The sequence below is a fragment of the Hemiscyllium ocellatum genome, chromosome 32 (assembly GCF_020745735.1).
Source record: "Hemiscyllium ocellatum isolate sHemOce1 chromosome 32, sHemOce1.pat.X.cur, whole genome shotgun sequence".
Classification (NCBI taxonomy): Eukaryota; Metazoa; Chordata; class Chondrichthyes; order Orectolobiformes; family Hemiscylliidae; genus Hemiscyllium; species Hemiscyllium ocellatum.
Window position 1 is genome coordinate 29,984,315 of NC_083432.1, and position 23,095 is coordinate 30,007,409.

Sequence of the window (23,095 nt, forward strand, 5' to 3'; positions counted from 1 at the left end):
GTTCAGAAAAGATTTACAAATATGTTGCTGGGATGGAGTGTTTGAACTATAGGGAGAAACTGAATAGACTGGAGCTATTTCCCTGGAGAGTTGGAGGTTGATGGGTGACCTTTTCGAGATTCATAAAATCACGAGGGGTCAGATAGTGTGAATTACCAAGGACTTTTTGTACAGGGTAGGGGATTCCAAAAGTAGAGGGCATACTTTTAAGGTGAGAGGGGCAGTATTTAAAATGGACCTGATGGGCATCTTTTTCACACTGAAGGCAGTGCATGTATGGAATGAGCTGCCAGAGGAAGTGGTGGAGCAGGTACAATTACAGCATTTAAAAGGCATCTGGATAGGTGTATGAATAGAAAGCATTTACAGGGATATGGGCCAAATGTTTAGGATATCTAGTCAGCATGGATGTATTGGACAAAGGCTATGCCTGTATGACTATGATTTGAATCATCAATACCAACAGATGAGATACCAGAAAAATGGTTCAACTATTTAAGAAAGGTAGTAAGGAAAAGCCATGGAACTATTGACTGGTGAGCCTGATGTTGGTAGTGGCAAGCTGTTAGAGGGAATCCTGAGGGATAGGATTTATATGCATTTGGAAAGGTAAGGACTGATTAGGGATAGTCAACATGGCTTTGTGCATGGGAAATTGTGTCTCATTAACTAAATTAAGTTTTTTGAAGAAGTAAAATGATAAATGAGGACAGCGCGGTGGACATGATCTCTATGGCATTTGACAAAGTTCCTTATAGTAGACTAGTTAGCAATGTTAGATCCCATGGAATAGAAGGAGAGCGAGCCATTTGGATACAGAATGGGCTCAAAGGTAGAAGGCATAGGGTGTGGCAGAGAGTTGTTTTTCAGACTGGAGACTGTGACCACCAATGTGCCACAAGGATCGGTGCTAGGTCCACTGCTTTTTGTCATTTGTATAAATGATTTTGATGTGAACATAGGAGGTTTGGTTGGTAGGTTTGCAGATGACACCAAAATTAGAGGTGTAGTAGGCAGTAAAAAATGTTGCCTCAGAGTACAATGGGATCTTAATCAGATGGTCCAACAGGCTGAGAAGTGGCAGAGAGGGTTTAATTTAGATAAATGTCAGGTGTCACATTTTGGAAACGCAAATCAGGGCAGGACTTATAGACTTAATGGTAAAATCCTGCACAGTGTTGCTGTACAAAGAGACCTTGGAGTTCAGGTTCATAACTTCCTGAAAGCAGAGTCAAAGGTGGATAGAACAGTAAAGAAGGTATTTAGTACATTTGCCTTAATTAATCAGAACATTGAGTATAGGAGTTGGGAGGTCATGTCACGAATGTACAGGATATTGGTTAGGCCACTTCTGTGGACCAATTCTGTGCAATTCTGATCTCCCTGCTATAGGAAGGATGTTGTGAAACTTGAAAGGGTTGAGAAAAGATTTCCAAGGATGTTGTCAGCGTTCGAGGGTTTGAGCAATAGGGAGTATGGTGCAGCTATTTTCTCTGGAGCATCAGAGTCTGAGGGTTGACCTTATATAGAGTTTTATAAAATTATGAGGGACATGGATAGGGTGAGTAGTTGATGCATTTTCCTCTGAATGAAAAAATTAGAGAGCATAGATTTAAGATGAGAGGGGAAAGATTTAAATGGGACCTGAAGGACAATATTTTCATGCAGAAGATGGCACATGTATGGAATGACTTGCCAGAGGAAATGGCGGAGGATAGTACAATTAGAATATTTAAAAGGCACTTGGATGCTTACACGAACAGGAAGGGTTTAGAATGATGTGCACCAAATGCTGGAAAATGGGGCTAGAGTTATTTGCGATACCTGGTCGGCGTGGATGATTTGGACCAAAGGGTCTGTTTCTGTGCTGTACATCTCTATGACTCTATGACTAAGAGTGTAAAAAGTGCAGAGAGTTGTGAAAAGAAAATAAGGAAAGTGAAGAGGTGACTTGCCAAAACAGTGGTAAGTAAAATAAAGGAAAGTTCAAATATATTTCATAAGTAAATTAAGGACAAAAGATAACCAAGCAAAGAGCAATCACGAATGAGCAAATTCGTTAATGAGACACTAACAATCAGGAGATACTGAGGACTGCAGATCCTGGACAATCAGAGTCAATAAGGTATGGCACTTGAAAAAGCACAGTGGGTCAGGCAGCAACCAAGGAGCAGGAGAGTCAACGGCACGGTGGCACAGTGGTTCGTACTGCTGCCTCACAGTGCCAGAGATCCGGGTTCAATTCCCGCCTCAGGTGACTGACTGTGTGGAGTTTGCACATTCTCCCCGTGTCTGCGTGGGTTTCCTCCGGGTGCTCAGGTTTCCTCCCACAGTCCAAAGATGTACGGGTCAGGTGAATTGGCCAAGCTAAATTGCCCGTAGTGTTAGGTAAGGGGTAAATGTGGGGGTATGGGTGGGTTGTGCTTTGGCGGGTCGGTGTGGACTTGTTGGGCCGAAGGGCCTGTTTCCACACTGTAAGTAACCTAATCTAATCTAATTTCATAAGACCATAAGACATAGGAGTGGAAGTAAGGCCATTCAATCATGGCTGATGGGCATTTCAACTCCACTTACCTGCATTCTCCCCGTAGCCCTTAATTCCTCGTGACATCAAGAATCTATCAATCTCTGCCTTGAAGACATTTAGCATCCCGGCCTCCACTGCACTCTGCAGCAATGAATTCCACAGGCCCACCACTCTCTGGCTGAAGAAATGTCTCTGCATTTCCATTCTGAATTGACCCCCTCTAATTTTAAGGCTGTGTCCACGGGTCCTAGTCTCCTCGCCTAATGGAAAAGATTTCCTTGCATCCACCCATTTCCAGCAGGACCCTTCATGATCTGCTGTGCTTTTTCCTGCACCACACAATCAGAAAGTTTGCAAATGATATGAAAATTGTCATATGGTAAACAATGAAGAAGAAAGCCTTAGACTACAGGGCAGTAAGGTAGGCAGAAAGGTGACAAATGGAATTAAATCCAGGAAAGTGTGAGGCGATATATTTTGGGTGGACTGAAAAGACAAGGCAGTACACAATGAATGGTAGGACTCTTGGAAGTACAAAGGATCAGAGGGACCTTGATGTGCATGTCCATAGATCCCTAAAGGTAACAGGTCAGTGGATAAGGTGATTAAGGCATATGGAATACTTGCTTTTACTAGTCAAGCCATTGCATACCAAAACAGGGAGGTTAAGATGAGCTGTAGAAAACATTAATTAGGCTACAGCGAGAGCACTGTATTTTGCTTTGGTTGCCACACTACAAGGAGGAAGTGACTCCTCCCCACCCTCTGTGGAGTAGATTCCCCAAGAGATTCCCTGAACTGGAATGATTTAGCATTGAACAGTGAGTAAATAGGCTGGAGTTGTTTTCCTTAGAGCAGAGAAGGCTGAGGAGAATCTTTATTAAAGCGAGCAGCACAGATAGGATTGATAAGAATAAAATTGCCCCTTATGAAAAGGCTTTAATATCCAGTGCACATAGTATTAAGATAGAGGACAAGAGGTTTAGAAGGTATTCTTTTTCTTACCCATAAAGTCATGGGTACGTGGAACTTACTGCCTGAAAGGGTAGTAGAGGTGGGAGCAATTACAATATTGAAGAAATATTTTGATAAGCACTTGAAGTGCCATTGCTTACAAGGCTACAAGCCAAGTGTTGAAAAGTGCGTCAGGAGTAGGTAGGTGCTTGGTGACTGATATGGACATGATGGGCTGAAGAGCCTCTTTCCATGCTGTAAAACACAGACTCTATGACACTTGAATGCTCATTAATATTGACTGCTGTCAATCAGGGAGATAGTTTTTGTTACTTTGATAAAATGTGTTGCTGCGACATCTTATGACTGTTCAAATAAAGATCAAAATGAATATAAACATGTAGATAATTATATTCATTCAAATCACAACATGTATTTGCATTGATCATGAAGATACTTTATTTGTAATAATAGATTTTCAACATTTTAATTTAGTATTGCACAGATTCAAATTTCACAACATCCATTTTATAAAGAGTAGGAAATTGAGAAAGCAAAATTAATGATAAAAATAATTTGCATCTTTAGGAGAGACATTCCAAAGTGCTTCAAAGAACCACAATCAGGTATAATTAATCATCTTCAATTTTTAGCAACATATACAATAAAAGGCCCCAGGCACTTCATATGAACTTCAACAAAATGTAAAGTCAGGCAAAATGACTTTAAGGAATGATTTAGAGAGAAATATCAGAGTGTATGCTAGGGGAGTTGAAGGCATATTTGCCAGCATGATACAATAGATGTGAAGTTTCCCAAGAGGTCAGACTTGGAAGAAATCAGAATTTGTGGAAGATTGTCAAGATTGAGGAGTTACAAGAGATACGAAAAGCAGAGAGTATGGATTGATTTTAAAGCTGAGGATTGTAAAGTTAAGGCATTAATGTACAAGGTACCAATGTAGATTAGTGGGCAATAAATGATGTATAAATGGGACATGGGCATGTGTCAAAATATGGCCAAGAGAACTTTGAACGAGTTCACATTAATGGAAGGTAGCACCAAGGAAGGCCGTCAGATGAGTATTTGAATAGTTGAGTAGTTGGAGGTGAGCAAACATGCGGAAAGAAACCATCCCTAAGAGGGTCCAGGGCGCATCATCTCTCTTGGCAAAAGAAAGCACCCCACACCCCTCCTCCAACGGGCCATCGCCTCCAGCTTCTCTGTGGTCACAATATGCAACTATCAAAGGTCACCTACATTTGGCTTCAGGTGACTACCTTCTCTACTGTAGACCATCTACAGATCGACTCCTGGCTGCTTACTCTATATGGAGAAAGTGAGGTCTGCATATGCTGGAGATCAGAGCTGAAAATGTGTTGCTGGAAAAGCACAGCCGATCAGTCAGCATCCAAGGAACAGGAGATTCGACGTTTCGGGCTTATGCCCGAAACGTCGAATCTCCTGTTCCTTGGATGCTGCCTGACCTGCTGCGCTTTTCCAGCAACATATTTTCAGCGCTGCTTACTCTATATGTCCAACCTTCAAAAAGGTTCTGGGTATGGGTGAGGGTTTCGGGAGCTGACGAAATAGTTGAGAGGAAGTAGGTGGTCTTGATAATTGACATCATATGTGGTCAAAGCTCAGGATACCAAAATAGGATACCAAGATCTCTTTGGTTGAAACTACTGGGGAGGAGGCAGAATTTATAGCGATCATTTCTATTTGTGATGGGAAGCAAGAAAGTAGCCTCAGTCTTCCTGATGTTTACTAAATGGACTGCAGCAGTGCAAGAGGGTGGATTGTCAACACCTTTTCAAAGGCAGCAGTGATGGTCAACATTTACTGGTCTTTCTAGTGATGCTCATATTCCATGAAAGAAAAAGAAGAAATGTTGAATTGCCGAAATGTTCACTGTATCCAGGAGTGGTTATTAAAGAAGCAGCCCAATAACATCAAGGGAGTGGAGAGGCTGATGGAGATAATGATGAGATAGAGCTCGTGGAATGGTCCGTCAAGATTATGGGTCTAGATTAGAGTGGTGCTGGAAAAGCACAACAGTTCAGGCAACATCCGAGGAGCAGGAAAATCAATGTTTTGGGCAAAAGCCCTTCATCAGGAATAGAAATGTACAATCTTACCCATTAAATCTTGGTGTAACATTTTAAATGGTTTTTGAAATAGTGCAGTGCAAGTTTGAAATCTGTGTCATGCCTCGAGGGCCGTCGAAACCTTGCATATTTTTGTTCAACTGCTTTCTGTGTGTCATTTTTTGGACTCTGGTGCGTTTGATGTCCAACAATGACATCATTGCACGATCCCACGAGCAATCTGCCAAGTCCGTCAATGAAAAACTCTAGGAAAGATTTCAAATTCAGTTCTACTTGTGAAAACATTAGGCTGGAAAGGTCAAGCATAATAATCGAATAGCACAGAACGAAAAAAGGTTATTTCTTGTAACAAGCCCAATTCTTTCACATACCGAACAAACATCCACACATTACACTATCTTCTCCATCCACTAAATGTTCCATGGGAAAGTTGTGCTTAGTATATCCCAATCCTCAAAACAGAACCCAAACCAAGTTCATTGATTTTGTTTGGCTTTGATCCACAAGACCTTCTGCATTCTGAGATTCAATCAGGGGCTGATATGCCCCTCACCTCTATTTTCCTGCCTTCTCTCCATATCCCTCAATCCATTACCAAGTAAAATTCTGTCTCACTCTTCCTTAAATTTACTCATTGTCCCAGTATCCAAAACTCTTTGGGAGAGGTAGTTTCTGCTCAACTCTGTTTTAAATTTTCTACCCCTTACCCTAATACTATGACTTCTCATCCAAATATTTGAATACCTCCCCTCATTCTTCTAAATTCCAGAGAGTGTAGGCTTAAACTGTTCAATCTCTCTTCATCTGGCAAACTCATCATCTCTGGGGTCAATCTAGTGAACCTCATCTGAACTGCCTTCAATGCCACTACATCTTGCCTCAAATAAGGGGATCAAAACTGTGCACAATACTCCAGGTGCAGTCTCGCCAATACCTTGTACAGTTGCAACAATACTTCCTTACCTTTATATTCTATTCCTGAGGTTATAAAAGCTAATATTTTATTCACTTTCTTTATGAATGGCTGTACCCACTTGCTAGCTTTCTGTGACTCATGAACCAATTCACCTAGATCCCTCTGCACCAGAGCATCCCGAAGTCTCTCCCCATTAAGATAATAGGTCGCTTTCCCAGTTTTTTGACCCAAATGCATAACCTTGTACTTATCCACATTCAATCCACCTACCACAGTTTGGTCCACTCACCTAAACTATCAATGTCTATTTGTAAGGTTATTTCTTCATTGCAATTTACCATTCCACGTATTTTTTGTGTGACCTGTAAATTTGGCTAAAGAGCCTTCCTCCCTGTATCCAAGTCGTTAATGCAGATTGTAAATGGCTGGGCTCCAAGAATGGAACCCTATGGCATCTCACTAGTTACAGCTTGCCATCCAGGGAAAAAAAAACACTTGTTCAGACTCTCTGTCTTCTGCCCATCAGCCATTCATCTATCCAGGCTAATCCCATATGATCCAACCTTGTGGCACCTTATCAAACGCAGTCCAAATGTCCAGATAAATTACATCTACAGCATCCCCGTTATCCACTTTGCTTGTTACTTCTTCAAAGAGCTCTAGCGAATTAGTCAAACATTAGTCATGCCTTTCAAAAAACCATGCTGACTCTGATGGATAGCATTTTGACTTTCCAAATATCCTAATATTGCTTCTTTGATAGTTGACTCAGACACATTTCTAACAGCATATGTAAAACTAACTGGTCTGTAATTTCTCACATTTTGCCTCTCTTGCTTTTTGAATAAGGGCATTATATTAACCATTTTACAATCCACTGGGATCTTTCCTGTGTCCAGAGAATTTTGGAATATTTTAACCAATGGTTATCTCTGCTGCCACTTCCTTTAATACCCTCGGATGTAGGCCATCACGCCTGGGAGAATTGTCTGTCTTCAATCCTCATAGTTTACTTCATACCTTTTCCCTATCGATGGTGATTGTTCTAAGTTCTTTCTATTATCTCCAACTTGCCCATTCTAACAGGCATGGTACTATTGTACCCCACGATGAAAACTGAGGCAAAGTATTGATTCAGGATCTCTGCCAGCTCCCCTCTTTTAACTCATTGGTTTCATCTTCCAAGGAATCAGCATTCACATTAATGGCTCTCTTTCCTTTCTTATATCAATTGAAGCTGTTACTATCCTTTTTGATATTTTGTATTTGTTTTCTTTCAAAATTTAGCTTAGCTCTTTTTATTAATTTTTCAGTATCCTTTATATCTGAAAGTTTCCCAATCTTCCACTAGTCTTTGCAATATAGTATACTTTACTTTTTGACTTTATATTGTCCTTGACCTTCTTGTTTAGCCATGGATGTTTTTACTCCCTGCCCTTTTTCACTTCGATATACTTTACTTGTGAGGAATTGAGTAGCTCTTTAAACACCTGCCACTGCTCATCCGCTGTCTTACCATTTAGCCTTCCTGCCTAATCTCCTCAGGCCAAATCTGTCCTCATGCCTATATCATTTCCTTTGTTTAATTTTAGAACACTACTGGGGGACTCCACTTTCTCACCCTCAAAATGGATTTTGAATTCTATCATACTATGGTCATTACTCCCTAGAGGATCCTTAACTATGATGTCATCAATTAATCTCTCCTCATTACACAATACCAAATCCAGAATAGCCTGCTCCCTGGTTGGTTTTACAACATACTGTTCAAATAAACAATCTTTAATGGACTCTGCCTCCATGCTACCCGTGCCAATTTCATTCTTCCAATCTATGTGCATGTTCAAATCATCCATGATTCTTGCTGAACCTTTCTTGCAAGCCTCTAATATTTCCTGGTTTATACTGTGCTCTACTGCAGAACCACTGTTTGGGGACTTTTAGATTAATGTGTTGCTGGAAAAGGGCAGCAGGTTAGGCAGCATCCAAAGAGCAGGAGAATCAACGTTTCAGGCATGAGCCCTTCTTTAGGAAAGCCCTGAAACGTCGATTCTCCTGCTGATTCCTGAAAAAGGGCTCATGCCCGAAACGTCGATTCTCCTGCTCTTTGGATGCTGCCTAACCTGCTGCGCTTTTCCAGCAACACATTTTTCAGCTCTGATCTCCAGCATCTGCAGTCCTCACTTTCTCCTAGGAGACTTTTAGATTAATCCTACTGCTATTTCTAATTTCTACCCAGACTGATTACATATCTTGATCTCCTGTGCTTATATCATTTCTAATACAGCATGATCCCTTCCTTCACCAGCAAGGCTACCCCCACCTCCCTTCCTTTCCGAAATGCTGAGTACCCCTGGATATTTAATTCCCAGACCTGGTCTCCTTGTATCAGTAATTATTAGCAAATCGTACTCTTTTGTTTATATTATTTCATTAATTTTGTTGTGAATGTTTCATTCATTTACATACAAAGCTTTTAAATTTGTTCCACTGTTAAATTTCTCTACTTCTTTATAATTCCTTGGTGCATAAAAATATTCACCTGTTCTATCCCTCACCTTTATTGTCTGGTAACCATGCGCCACATTGCTAATCTGCACTCTTATCTGCTCCTTTAAATTGGGCTTTCTAATTGCCCCAATAATTGAATGCACATACCCTTCCTCCTCCTCCCCACCCCCCTCCACCACACACACACACACACACACACACACACACACACACACACACACACACACACACACACACACACACACACACACACAGTTTAAAGTCCTATCCACAGCCTTTCTTGCTGGATTCTATTCAAATAGGGATTATTGGTATTCAGCTATTTCATTCCACTTCACTGCAAACAATTAAGTTGGCAATTTATTAAGGGAACTGTTTTCATTACAAAATAAGACAGGGAATTCCAGATCATAACACTTCACCCTTACAAAAAAATCTCCTCATCTCCGTGTGGTTGTTGTCATCTAACAGAATATAGGATATTCTGTTGAGGTTGTACAGGATGCTGGTCTAGAGCACTGTGTCCAGTTCCAGTTGCCCTATTACAGGAGGATATTTTTAAGCGGAGATGGGTTTGGAAGAGATTTACCAGTATCTTGCTGGGAATGGAGGGTATGATTTTATAAGGAGGGGCTGGATAGACTGGAACTTCTTTCATGGAAGCATAGGAGGTTTAGGGGTGCCCATTTAGAGGTGTATAAAACCATGAAGGGTATAGATAAGGTGAATGGTAGGTGTCATCTCTCTAAGGTGGGGATTTCAAGACTGGGGGCATATTTTTAAAGTGACAGGAGAAAGATTCAAAAAGGACATTAGGGTCAATTTCTTTTACAGGGAGGGTAGTTTGTGTGTGGAATGAACTTCCAGAGGAAGCAGTGGATGCGTGTTTAAGGTAAGTACATGAATAAGAAAGGGTTGGAGAGATATCTGGTTGGATTGAATGGTCTGTGCAGTGCTGTATGACTCTATGACTCTGTAACAGGTTGTGCCTTCGTAGCTAATATGTTATGGAGATTATGCATCATCATGGGAGTGACATTATATCAGATGATTTTGTCTGTTGTAGAATCTCCTGGCTATAGATGATAGTGAGATGCCTCTTAATAAGGTTACACTTTTCTTTACTGCAGCAGATTCTAAATATTCCATATTAACACGGAGAGAGCATATATAATGTCTGGTGGCAGCAAGTAGAAAAGCAAATAATGCATATTCTCCGTCATTGCCAGACATCTGCAAACAGGTCACAGATTTTACCAGGCAGAAAGAGGAACTGAACTGGCACTGAAGCTTTCCCAGATACTGAACCACATTGGGCCTCACAGAGAAGCTAAACAATGAGCAGGTTAGTCCACTATTGTACTTGATTTGCATCTGTGTTAACAATATCTTTGTCGGATGGGGATTGATAAAGAATGTCAGTGAATGGGAAAATGTTAGAGACCATTTCATAAGGAAGAAATAACACGACAGTTTGAAAATCTGAATGCTTCTGAACTTTCTGAGCTTTTCCAGAAGGGATTTGTCCACATGACCACCTCACCAAGATACCTTCTGAATTCAGGCCTCTCACTGAACCATTATGTTAAAATCACCACCAGATATTCTCCCTCAATGAGAGAGTGAGCCTATGGTGACTCATCCTTTACTAAATTTATAATCTGGAATTTCAGATCAATGTGAAACAACAATGTAAAACTAACCACTAGACATTACTGCTATGGTAAAATATACAAATAACCAGTCATACAACTGGTTATCACACAGTTTGGAAACCCATTCAAGGGATGAAAGCCCCCAGCCTTTGAGAACAAGCATTCTCCATCATCAGGATTTCCATATTCATACCACAGCCTAAAGTGGAAACGATTACCGTTTACTGAGCCACCAACCTGTGAAGGTTATAATTCAAGTGATTAGAGATAAAATATGGTGTTTTTTTTCTCAATGAAACACTGCCTCTATTATCACAAAGATCAATGTAAGTGCTTGCTCAACCTTTTTTCACTGTGAGCACATTTAAAGGATTTATAATTGTCATGGTCTCTTGCTGAAAACTGGAGAACCATAAAATGAGGTAGGATGGGGGATGTTCAGCCATTCCTGCCTCAAAGTATCTCAAAGTTACAGCTCACAAATCCACGTTTCCTCAGTCTCCACTTTGAGAAGGCTTGGTCTTGGTTTTCCTCTTTTGAATAGGTTTAAAGAAGCAGATACCTGTGTAGTATCCTCCCATCCTTCCCCACTTTCTCCCTCACTTCCTTGTTTCCTTCTTCCTTTCCTTCTTTTCTTTCCATTGTTCCTCCCTTTCTTCTTCCTTCTGTCGCTCCTTTCCTTCTTTTCGTCCTCCACCCTCCTTTCCTTCTTTTTACCGACTTCCCTCCCTTCCTACCTCTCTTTCTCTTTTCCAACTTCTTGCCCTCCACCCTCCTTCCCTTTCACTCTCCTTCCCTCACTTCCTACATTCCTTCTTCATTCCTTCCTCCCATTGTTCATCCCTTCCTCAAACATTGAGGTAAGAGCCTCCAAAAATAGGTTTCTGAAATGTCCTGCATTTTTTTCTGCAAATGACAAACTAGCAGCAGTTATGAAAGAACATCTTCAGCACCAAGTTGTAACTGAGTTCAGTCCTGGTGGTGACTGGGGGTTGGGAGAGGTGCAAGTTCAGAGTGTCTGATTTTGAGGTAGAGTGATGGCGGTCAGGATGTTAGGCTGAAAAGTAAAATCCCTTTTCCTTGTTGACCAAAATCAACACAATAAAGGCATGTTCCTTTTGTATTCAATATTTCCTGCCTCCTTTTAAGGAAATTCCTGGAAAAACAATGAATCTTAAAATGAAGGTACAAACACTCTTTAAAATAATGAAATAGCCAAGCTTGTCCTGAACAGAATTGATCACAGTCATTTCTCCCACATTTGCCAAACTGGGAATTGCTGGATCCAAGATAAGTTGAGACCCCATTTCAGTTTTTCAGCTTTTTAATCTTTTATCTGAATGAAACCTATCCTTTCTTTGAGTGCGAGATAAATGAAACATTGATAAAATTAATCTCAAGCTTTAATCTATGATTGACTCGGAGCTCTGGAGTGGAAATCATTTTTGTGACTAAACATGAAGAAAACATTGATCTCTATAATTTCAAAGAAGTGAGGGAGGCAGAGTGAAAGGAAAGGAGGGTGGGGGACTAAAAAAGGAAGGGAGTGACAGAAGGAAGAAGAAAAGGAGAAACAAAAGAAAGGAAAAAACATGCTTCAAATTAAATTGTCATCAGGTTGAAATATTTCAGAAAACTCTTTCACTTTCCATCCAGTTCCATTCTTACCACGTCCAAGTTTGTGTTTTCTAATACTTCCAACAACTTTTCCACTTTTGTCTGTTTTGTGAATAAAAAATCTTCATCCACCCAAAGAAGGTATTTAGTTGTGACCTGAGAAGCTGCCAAGTTTCTTCCAGCAAACCATCCCTGTGCAGAATAAAATGGCAAGAGTTTCAGAATCAATAAATGAGGAGAATTTGCTTTCTTGAAATTGGAAGCCTTAACGCTACACTTTTTGAGGGTTAATTTTTATTGATGTAAGAGCTCAGGATTTCCTTCAATAAAGCTGTATTACCTTTCTTTTATGTTCATCCTAGATTATCTCCTCATGTATCTTGCATACAGATTATGGTGGCTGCAATTGTTATGCCATTGATCTAACTACAAAGACATTGTATAAGGAGAAAACAGCAACAGCAAACATCAGCTGCAGTTGCGTAGCATCTGGAGATTGAGGCAGCAAGTGAAGATCCATCCAGAGGAGAATATTGAATCCCCACATATATTGGTCTCGCCATCATTGTCCTTAGCTGTCAAAGAGTAAGGCTATTTTACACTGTCATCAGTGTAAAATTATGTCACCTGCTGGAGTAGGAATTAGACTTAGAAGGAGTGGGCTACAATCTCAGCCCTGTGGACATCCAGGTCACAGATACCCTGAATCATTGTCAGCAATTCATTTCAATGACCAACTTGGGGCCTGTGTGGCAGTTGCCAATCCTCCACCCATAAAATGCATATGGGGGGTAACTGATGCCAGTTTTCTATGAGTGCAGATTTTCATTTACTTCACCCATGAGGAAGAGAATCAAGCAGCTTGGGAAATGGGATTCTCCACAGTTTCAGTCTTCCCCAGGTTCAAGGTGTTATTGACTGAACCCACACTGGTTTGAGTGTGAACTATCGCTAACCTGCAGAGTTCACCTACCAAGAAAGCTCTCATGCAAATTATGATTGCATCAAGTAACATGGGAGCTGCAATGACTCTTCCATATTGGAGAACTGAGAGCATCCTCCCAAGGTCCATGGGATGGCTGCTGGGAGACAAGAGGACATCCCTCCAAAGATGTCTCATGACATCTTTATGAAATCCTCAGACAAACTCAGGATGAAGATGCAATGCTGCTCATGCTTTGACCATGGCTATGTTGGAATAGACAAGAGACCTCCTTAAGATGAGATTGACGAAGTAGATAAAGTACTAAACAAAACCATCAGACAAAAAAAAAATCACGTGAAGTTCCACTTCCAAATGCCTGTCAAGCATGAAATTTGTATTTCCAAATCCACACAGCGTTCCCCTGTCCTGTCAACCCCGCAAAATTCCCTATCGCTGGATTCTTGTCCAACCCTGCAATGCAATGAGATCTTGGTGCATGTCAAATTCTGGACTGTTGCACAAACTCCATTTTAATTGTACCATCATTGACAGCCATTTCCAAAACAGACTATAATCATTCTCTGTCTGGGTTGTTTTTTGAGTTCTTTATTCAGCTTTCTAGTTAGTGATTTTTGTGTATCTTTATGCCACATGATCATAGCTATGTTTGAGTAAGACTGGTTCAAGAAAAGACAAGGCAAAGACAGTTTTCAGGCTTATTCTTCCAAGTAACACTGTTCACTGAAGCTCATACTAAATGCTATCATAGATGATAATTTTATACCAGACTCAAAATTATATTAGGTAATCAATAATCTATCTTCTGTGACTGTTGATGACCACATGCTGTGTTTCTGTCAGTGAGTTATGCTCTGCCTTGTTTCACAAAGTCAAGAAGTGTGGCACTGGAAAAGCACAGCAGGTCAGGCAGCATCTGAGGAGGAGAGTCAGCATTTCGGGCGTAAGCCCTCCATCAGGAATGTGGGGGGTCTGAAAGGGGATGAGAGATAAATAGGAGAGGGGTGTTGGACTGGGGGGAAGGTAGCTTGGAGGGTGATAGGTAGATGCAGGTGGGAGTGATGGTGATAGGTCGGAGTGGAGGGTGAAGCGGATAGGCGGGAAGAAAGATGAACAGGTAGGATAGTTCAAGAGGGCGGACATTGATGAGTGTGTTTGGAGGGTCCCAAGGTGGAAGATGAGGCATACTTCCTCCAGGCATCGTGTGGTTTGGATTTGGCAGGTGGAGGAATCCCAGGACCTGCGTGTGCTTGGTGGATTGGGAGGGGGAGTTGAAGTTGTCGGCTGTGGGGTGGTGGGGCTGTTGGGTGCGTATGTTCCGGAGATGTTCCCTGAAGCATTCCGAAGTTGATGTCCTGTCTCTCCTATATAGAGGAGACCTCATTGAGAGCAACGGACACAGTAGATGAGGTGTTTGGATGTGTAGGAAAATCTCTGCTGGATGTGGAAGGATGCTTTGGGGCCTTGGATGGTGGTGAGAGTGGAGGTACGAGCACAGGCTTTACACCTCTTGCGATGGCAAGGGAATATGCCGGGAGTGGACGGTGGGTTAGTGGGTGATGTGGACCTAACGAGGGAATCACGGAGGGAACAGTCTCTTCAGAATGCTGATAGGGGTGGGAAGGGAACTACATCTCTGGTGATGGGGTTTGATTGTAGGTGGCAGAAAGGGCGGAGGGTGATGCGTTGTACCTGACAATGAGTGGGGTGGAAGTTTCTATCCATGTTGTAGTTGGAGGGATGGGGTTCAAGGGGAGAGGTGCGGAAACTAGAGGAGATGTGCTGGAGGACACTGTTGACCATGTGGGAGGGGAAATTGTGGTCCTTGAAGTAGGAGCCACCGGGGATGTTCTGGAGCAGAATTGTTCATTCTGGGAGCAGATGCAGTGAAGGCAGTAAAATTGGGAGTAAGAAATAGCATTATTACAGGAGACAGGGTGGGAAGAAGTGTTGCCCAGATAGCTGTGGGAGTTGGTGGGTTTGAAGTAGCTGCCTGTGTTGAGCCTATCGCTGGAAATGGAGATGGAGAGGTCCAGGAAGGGGACTGAGGTGTCTGAGATGGCCGAGGTGAACCTGAGGTCAGTATGGAAGGGGTTCATGATTTTGATGAACTGTTAAACCTCCACAAGCCTCATGTCCCCTCCCCCCACCTGATCCCAGATCCAACCCTCCACCGCCCTCTTGAACTGTCCTGCCTGTCCATCTTCCTTCCCACCTACCCGCTCCACCCTCCGCTCCGAACTATTATCATCACCACCCACCTTCATCTGCCTATTGCCTTCCCAGCTACCTCCTCCCTACCCCTCCCCCTCCCATTTTTCTCTCAGTCCCCTTGGGAACGCCCACCCCACCTTCATGAGGAAGGGCTTATGCCTGAAACATCCACTATCCTTCTCCTTGGATGCTGCCTGACCTGTTGGATTTTTCCAGCATCACACCTTTGAATCTGATCTCCAACATTTGCAGTCCTTTGCTTGACAGAGTGTTCCATACAAATTATTTTAATGCCACCCACATTGTGCTATTCATACCCCAGTGAGGTGCAGTTCTGTAACATCATAGCAAGAGTAATCTATGGCTCAAATATCCTTATTTGGCCATAAATATCTCTGCTCAGCAAATATGGACTTGCCTAATGATCTTTCTTTTTGTTCTGTTACAATTTCCATTATACAGTTCTAGTTTTTTTTTCCTTCTTAAATATAGGAAAGTTTCTTCGTGATTTTTAGATTTTGTTTTTGAGACTTCAAATTTGAGATAGTGTTCTTTTGGATTAATTTGGTCAATGTTCATTTTTTTTCATAGCTCATGTTTGTTGCTACTGAAATATCCATTGTTTCTGGTAAATCATTTTTTCTGTGATTACTACAAGTGCTTTCTCTTCTGCAAGTGAGACTGATGTTAGCATTCCCAGCCCATCCCCAATAAAAAGTGACCCATTTGTGTTCCAGGGTGACGTGGAAAATGGTAAGCAACAGATAGAACAAGATTTATGAGTGAACACAGTTTAGGGTTTGGACAGGAATGTATGTGTTCAGCAGATTTTGTAAAAGCATTTGATCAGGTTGACTGGATTAAATTCTAATCAGTGCTGAAAGAAAATGGAGTAGATCACAGGGATTGGTAACTCAATTTAAAAAACAGTAGAAGGGGCAAACATTATCAGTAAGAATAACCAATGAAGAGTAATAAATGTGTTGAATTGGAAAAGGGTTTTGAAAAAAAATGTTGCTGACACTGATTATATGTGTATACAAATGCAAGTTGTTTTTGATGTTTCCATTTTTAAAAAAAAGTTTTTTTTAAAAAAAACGCCGGGTAGACCCGGAGGCTTGTGTTGCTAGGTTACCTGGGTAGGGTTTTTTCTCTATTTAAATGCGCAGGCGAGCTGTAGGCCTCAGTTTCTCGGAGGATCACGTGACGGCTGTTTTCCCAGCTCAGCGAACAGAACCACAACAATGTCTTTGTCACTAATGTAACCAATAAGTTGATGTTGCTGTCAGGAATAAACATTTCAAAAAAACTGAAATTAGTTGTAACAGCAATTGCATTCAGGCATGATGATCAATGTTTGACTCAATAAAGATAATTTTGAGATTTAATGAAAATTCAGAAATCACACAAATTAGTTGTAAACTAAATTATAATCTCTTATTGGCATAAGTGATTCATGCTATGCCTTAAAAATTGGCTAATCTTCAGCGACTGACACTAATTTTCTTTTTATAGATCAAATTTAAATAAAATTTACCTAGACCAGGATCAAATAACCTTGGCATTTGGGGCTGTCTGATGATGACCGGAAAAACAGCAGTATGTTCTCCAAACAAAAAAATATACTTTTTCTTTTGAAAAGGTATAATCATCGAATGACAAATACCGAATAAATAAATCTCTGAAAAACTAATGTAAAAGACTCCAAATATGTAAATCAGCCCATACCATGTTGAGTTGAAGAGTGTGGTGCTGGAAAAGCACAGCCGGTCAGCAGCATCCGTGGAGCAGGAGAATCGAAGTTTCAAGCATACGTTCGTCATCAGGAATGACATACCATTTACACTCCATTAGCCCATATCCTTTACCCCGACCCCCCAAACTTACTGCAGGAATGAAGTCCTGCCTGGTTATTGGCCCGTTAATAGGGGAAGCCATCTGACACATTCACCTCCTGCACCATTGTGCTCACTTGTCATGCCACTAATACAAACCCATGTCCTAGGCTGGTCAGTCATTTCCTTCACCAAGCGAACACCCTAACTGACCACTCACCACCACCCCACCCCCTCCCTTCCCCACTCCCACACGCCCCACCGCATACAACCTCTGTACCATTCGTCCACACTGGCTTTCCTTTCACTTCAGTTTTAACATAGAACAGAGAAAATTACAGCGCAGTACAGGCCCTTCAGCCCTCGATGTTGGGCCACCCTGTCATACTAAGCTGAATCCCGTCCCACCTACACTATTTCATGTACGTCCATATGCCTGTCCAATGATGACTTAAATGCACTTAAACTTGGCGAATCTACTACCGTGGAGAAAGTGAGGACTGCAGATGCTGGAGATCAGAGCTGAAAAATGTGTTGCTGGAAAAATGCAGCAGGTCAGGCAGCATCAAAGGGTTCCTCCCACTCCGCCAAGGACAGGCAGGTCCTTGGCCTCCTCCATCGCCAGACCATGGCAACACGACACCTGGAGGAAGAGCGCCTCATCTTCCGCTTAGGAACCCTCCAACCACAAGGGATAAATGCAGATTTCTCCAGCTTCCTCATTTCGCCTCCCTCCACCTTATCTCAGTCCCAGACTTGGACTCAACACCGCCTTCTTGACCTGCAATCTTCTTCCCGACCTCTCCGCCCCCAGTCCTCTCTGGCCTATCACCCTCACCTTAACCTCCTTCCACCTCTCGCATTCCCAACACCCCTACCCCATGTCCCTCCTCCCTACTTTTTATCTTAGCCCGCTTGGCACATCCTCCTCATTCCTGAAGAAGGGCTTATGCCCGAAACGTCAATTCTCCTGAATCTACTATCGTTGCAGGCAAAGCATTCCACGCCCTTACTACTCTCTGAGTAAAGAAATTACCTCTGACATCTGTCTTATACCTATCTCCCCTCACTTTAAAGTTGTGTCCCCTCGTGTTTGCCTTTCCCATACTTGGAAAAAGGCTCTCCCTGTCCACCTATCTAACCAGCTGATTATCTTGTATGTCTCTATTAAGTCACTTCTCAATCTTCTTCTCTCTAACAAGAACAGCCTCAAGGCTCTCAGCCTTTCCTCATAAGACATTCCTTCCATACCAGGCAACATCTTAGTAAATCACCCCTGCATCCTTTCCAAAGATTCCACATCCTTCTTATAATGCAGTGACCAAGACTGTACACAATACTCCAAGTGTGGCTGTACCAGAGTTTTGTACAGCTGCAGCATAACCTCCTGGTTCCAGAACTCAATCCCTCTATTAATAAAGGCCAAAACACTGTTTGCCTTCTTAACAACCCTGTCAATCTGGGTGGCAACTTTCAGGGATCTGTGCACATGGACACCGAGATCTCTCTGCTCATCTGCACTCACAAGAATCTTACCATTAGCCCAGTACTTTGCTTTCTATTACTTTGTCCAAAGTGTATCACCTCACACTTGTCCACATTAAACTCCATTTGCCACCTCTCAGCCCAGCTCTGCATCATATCTATGTCTCTCTGCAACCTACTACATCCTTTGTCACTATCCACAATTCCACCGACCTTAGTGTCGTCCGCAAATTTACTAACGCACCCTTCTAAGCCCTCATCCAGACCATTTATAAAAATGATGAACAGCGACCCTTGTGGTACGCCGCCAGTAACTGGACACCAAGATGAACATGTTCCATCAACTACAACTTCTGTTTTCTTACAGCAAGCCAATTACTGATCTAAACTGCCAGATCTCCCACAATCCCATTCCTCCGCATTTTGTATAATAGCCTGCTGTGGGGAACCTTATCGAATGCCTTGCTGAAATCCATATACATCACATCAACCGGTTTACTCTCATCTATCTGTTTGGTCACTTTGTCAAAAAAGTCAATAAGATTCGTGAGGCACGACCTACCCTTCACAAAACCATGCTGACTGTTCCTGATCAGATTATTCTTTTCTAGATAGTTATAAATCCTATCTCTTATAACCTTTTCCAATACTTTACCAACAACTGAAGTGAGACTCACTGGTCTGTAATTACCAGGGTTGTCTCTACTACCCGTTTTGAACAGGGGAATCACATTTGCTATCCTCCAGCCCTCAGGCACTATTCCTGCAGACAATGATGATTTGAAGATCTATGCCAAAGACTCAGCAATCTCTTCCCTTGCTTCCCAGAGGATCCTAGGATAGATCCCATCTGACCCAGGGACTTAGTTTTTGAAAGCTTTCCCCCCATTTCTTGCCACTTCAGCCTTACCAACAGCTGTAAACTGCAAAAGTGTCTTTCCACCATTTTCAAAGGTGTTAGAAATAGAATTCCTAAATCAACCCATTTCCTATAAGACGTTGTGTGAAATAACTGCACGGACACTGGTATCCTATCCTTTATTTCCATATGGAGGGTCCCTGACACTGATCCAGATCCCTCAGAGCCAACTCTTGAAGTAAATGGAACTTCTAAAACTCCAGCTTATTTATTTTTCTTCTTTTTTTCCCTCAAACCCCAACATGACTGCCTCACTGTGGGAGTGCTTATTTTTCCCCAGCACCCATGTTGTGTATGTGCAGGTGTGAGACACAGTGAGAGACACAAGGTGCACAAATCTTGATGCAATTTCCACCACCAGGAAGAAAGGAAACACCCGACTGGCCAGTGACAAGCAGTGCCCTTCACATCAAAGGGCAATGCTGTGTGATCAAACAATGAAGGGGAGGGCAGGGATTAAATCAAAATAGAGTTGGAGGGGGAAGTAATGCACTCCACTCCCCACGACACCCACCTCTCCCTGAACAGCTCGAGGGTGTTGGTAGACACCGTGTACTTCTTTTCCAGGGACACCCCAGGATCTGACCCCCTCCACGGCCCACTGCCTGGACCTGTTTATGGCTAGTTTGGCCAGGCTCAGAAGCAGACACACAAGGGGGTCTTCAGACCTGCCCTCCCTCCTCCGTAGTGGGTGCCCGAACATCAGGAGCGTGGGACTGATGTACAACCAAAAGCAGAGAAGAAGGTTTTTAAGAAAATCAAAAAGGGAGTGCAAGTGCCCACACCCAATATACACGTGGTCCACAGACTCCACAGCACCGCAGAACAAACAGTTGGGCTGGGAGTCTGTGAATCACCGCAATCTGTGGTCGCAGGGGACCGCTGCGTGCAGCACCCTCCAGATCCCCGAGAGAAAGGGGGACGACTTCCGCGTAAAGAGGTCTCCACTGGGGATCCCCACCGCCCAGTGATGGGTGGTGGATGAGGCAAAGGAGATGGATTGTGAGCAGCAGCAGTCTGTACAGAGCTCACCATGACACATCACTAAAAGAGGCAAAATTAAAACTCTTAAAGCAGCTCAGGTTGTGGGGCACAGGCTCCCGCGGGAAGTACGGGACATTGAGGCCAATGTGAAATTCCGTCCAGTCTAGGGTGAGCGGGGCTGTGATTCCACCACACACCTGAGCATCCTCCTACTGGTGCACTACGTCGGGTCTGAGCACCACCGTTTTAAGGTTTCAAATGGCAGTGGCCACGTACCGGACATCCAACGCTGCCCTGCTCGCTATGTCCTGTGGCAGCATCCAGCCCAGGCGCCCGGCAGCCAGTACGTCCCTGACCCTCGTCACCCTCGTCGCCACGGCCCTCCCCTCCGACAGCCACTCGAACCCGCAAGTACGGAGGTGTGGATTCCTGAGTAACGGCTCCCTGACGACAGCCGCTACTCCTGCCGGAGGGGAGGCACAGCACGATTTGACCACGTTCCAGACAGTGATCAGGCCCTGGTAAAAGACAGGCAGCGTCCTGAGGGCGACCTCCAAACCGTCACAGTAAACGAAAAGGAGCTGCATTTCGTAGTTGAGGTCATGCACCTGGCGGAAAAAATACGTCGCCAGGGCGCACCACCTAGAAGGAGGCTCGAGGTAAACGTATCGCTGCAAGGACTGAAGGCTGAACATCGCGACCTGGGTGCGGACGCACACCAGCAACTGACCGCCCTCCTCAACAGGGAGACTCAGAACCCACGCAGCGAACCAGTGCATCTTTTTGTCCCAGAAGAAGTGAACCAATGTTCTGTGGATGTCAACGACAAAACTAGGAGGAGAGACCAAAGGGACCAGCTGGTACCACAGCATGGCGGCCACCAGCTGTTTATGACCAGCACTCGGCTCCTGTAAGATAGCATTCGGAGCAGTCCTGTCCAGGGGCCTAGGCGAGCCGAGACTTTGGCCTCCAGCTCCTGCCAGTTGGCCGGCCAGGATTTCTCAGCCGGGCTGAGGTAGATCCCCAGGTAGAGGAGATGGGTGGTACTCCAGCTGAAGCCCTGTAACTCCTCCAGCAGGGAGTCCACCCACCACGGACCGACCAGTAGTTCGGAACATTTGGCCCAGTTGATCCTGGCGGAAGACGATGCTGAGTACACGGCCTGGCACTCGCGCATCCTCCCCAGGTCAGCCGGGTCGGTGAAAGTGAGGAGCACGTCGTTGGCGTAGTCCGAGAGGACCCCCTGTGCCCACACCGCGCAGAATCAGCCCCGACAACCTCCTCCGCAAGAGGCGCAGGAAAGGCTTCACGCACAGGGAATACAGCTGGCCAGACAGGGGGCAGTCTTGACGTACTCCTCTCCCGAAGCAAAGGGACGCAGTCAGGGACCCGTTAACTTTAACCAGACACTCTGCGGCGGCGTACAAACGTCAGATCCGGGTGACAAACTGAGTCCCAAATCTGAATGCCCACAGAGTCCCGAGCAGATACTCTTGTCGAGTACCTTCTCCTGGTCGAGAGACAAATAGGCGCTCGGCAGACCAGCCCGTCGACAGAAATGGGTCGGGTTGTCGTGTATCCTCCGACCCGGGACAGTGTAGGACTGGTCCGGGTGAATCACGTGGGCCAGCACGGAAGCCAGGCAAGACAACACCCTGGCGAAGATTTTGTAGTCCGTGCTGAGGAGGGAGACCGGACGCCAGTTCTTCAAAGAACGAAGGTCCCCCTTCTTTGTCAGCATGACAATGACCGCCCTGCGCCAAGAAAAGGGCAGCTGTCCGGCATTAAAACACTCCCCCCAGGACCTGTGCGTAGTCGCTCCCCAGGATATCCCAGACACCCTGAAGAACTCCACAGTCAACCCGTCCAGCCCCGGGGATTGCCCCTTGAGAGCTGTTCGAGGGCGCCAGTCAGCTCCTCTAAGGTAACAGGAGCATTGAGTCTTCCGGCGTCCTCCGGGCTGAGCTGCAGCAGGTCTTCCCACAGAACTGTGTGAGCAACCTTGCTGGACGGATCCAGAGAGAACAGAGCTGTGTACTAGGAGCAAATGTGGGCCCTGTTACCCTCCAGAACCAAGACAAGGAAGCCGTTGTCAGCCAGCAGCATGAGGAGCTGCTGACGGGTGCCACGCCTTTTTTCCAGCGAGTAGAAGAAAGGGGAGCCGCGGTGCAGCTCCTGGAGGAACTGGATCCACGACCTCATGTACGCGCCCCGAGCCCCAACGAGCTGCAGGTACCGGAGTGCAGCCTTCTTCTCTTCGTACACCCTGCGCAGTGTTGGGTCCGCGTCGGGCTGACCGAGACGTGACTCGAGGTCGAACACCACCTTCTCCAATTCCTCGATCCTGGATTTCCACCTCTTTGTTGACCCCTTCGCGTACTCCTGACAGAAAACGCAGACATGAGCCTTGCCCATGTCACAGCA

At 44.1% G+C, this 23,095-nt stretch overlaps 1 protein-coding gene across 1 annotated transcript; it reads right to left on the reverse strand.

Moving 5' to 3' along the window:
- Nucleotides 1–4,989: 4,989 nt before the first annotated feature.
- On the reverse strand, nucleotides 4,990–21,366 carry LOC132830758 (beta-1,4 N-acetylgalactosaminyltransferase 2-like). Its single transcript, XM_060848596.1, has 5 exons — nucleotides 21,231–21,366; nucleotides 21,037–21,134; nucleotides 12,343–12,567; nucleotides 10,761–10,911; nucleotides 4,990–5,837 (listed from the first exon to the last, which is right to left on the reverse strand). The coding sequence occupies exons 1-5, from the start codon at nucleotides 21,364–21,366 to the stop codon at nucleotides 5,626–5,628; spliced, it is 822 nt and encodes a 273-aa protein (XP_060704579.1). The 3' UTR covers nucleotides 4,990–5,625.
- Nucleotides 21,367–23,095: the final 1,729 nt, after the last annotated feature.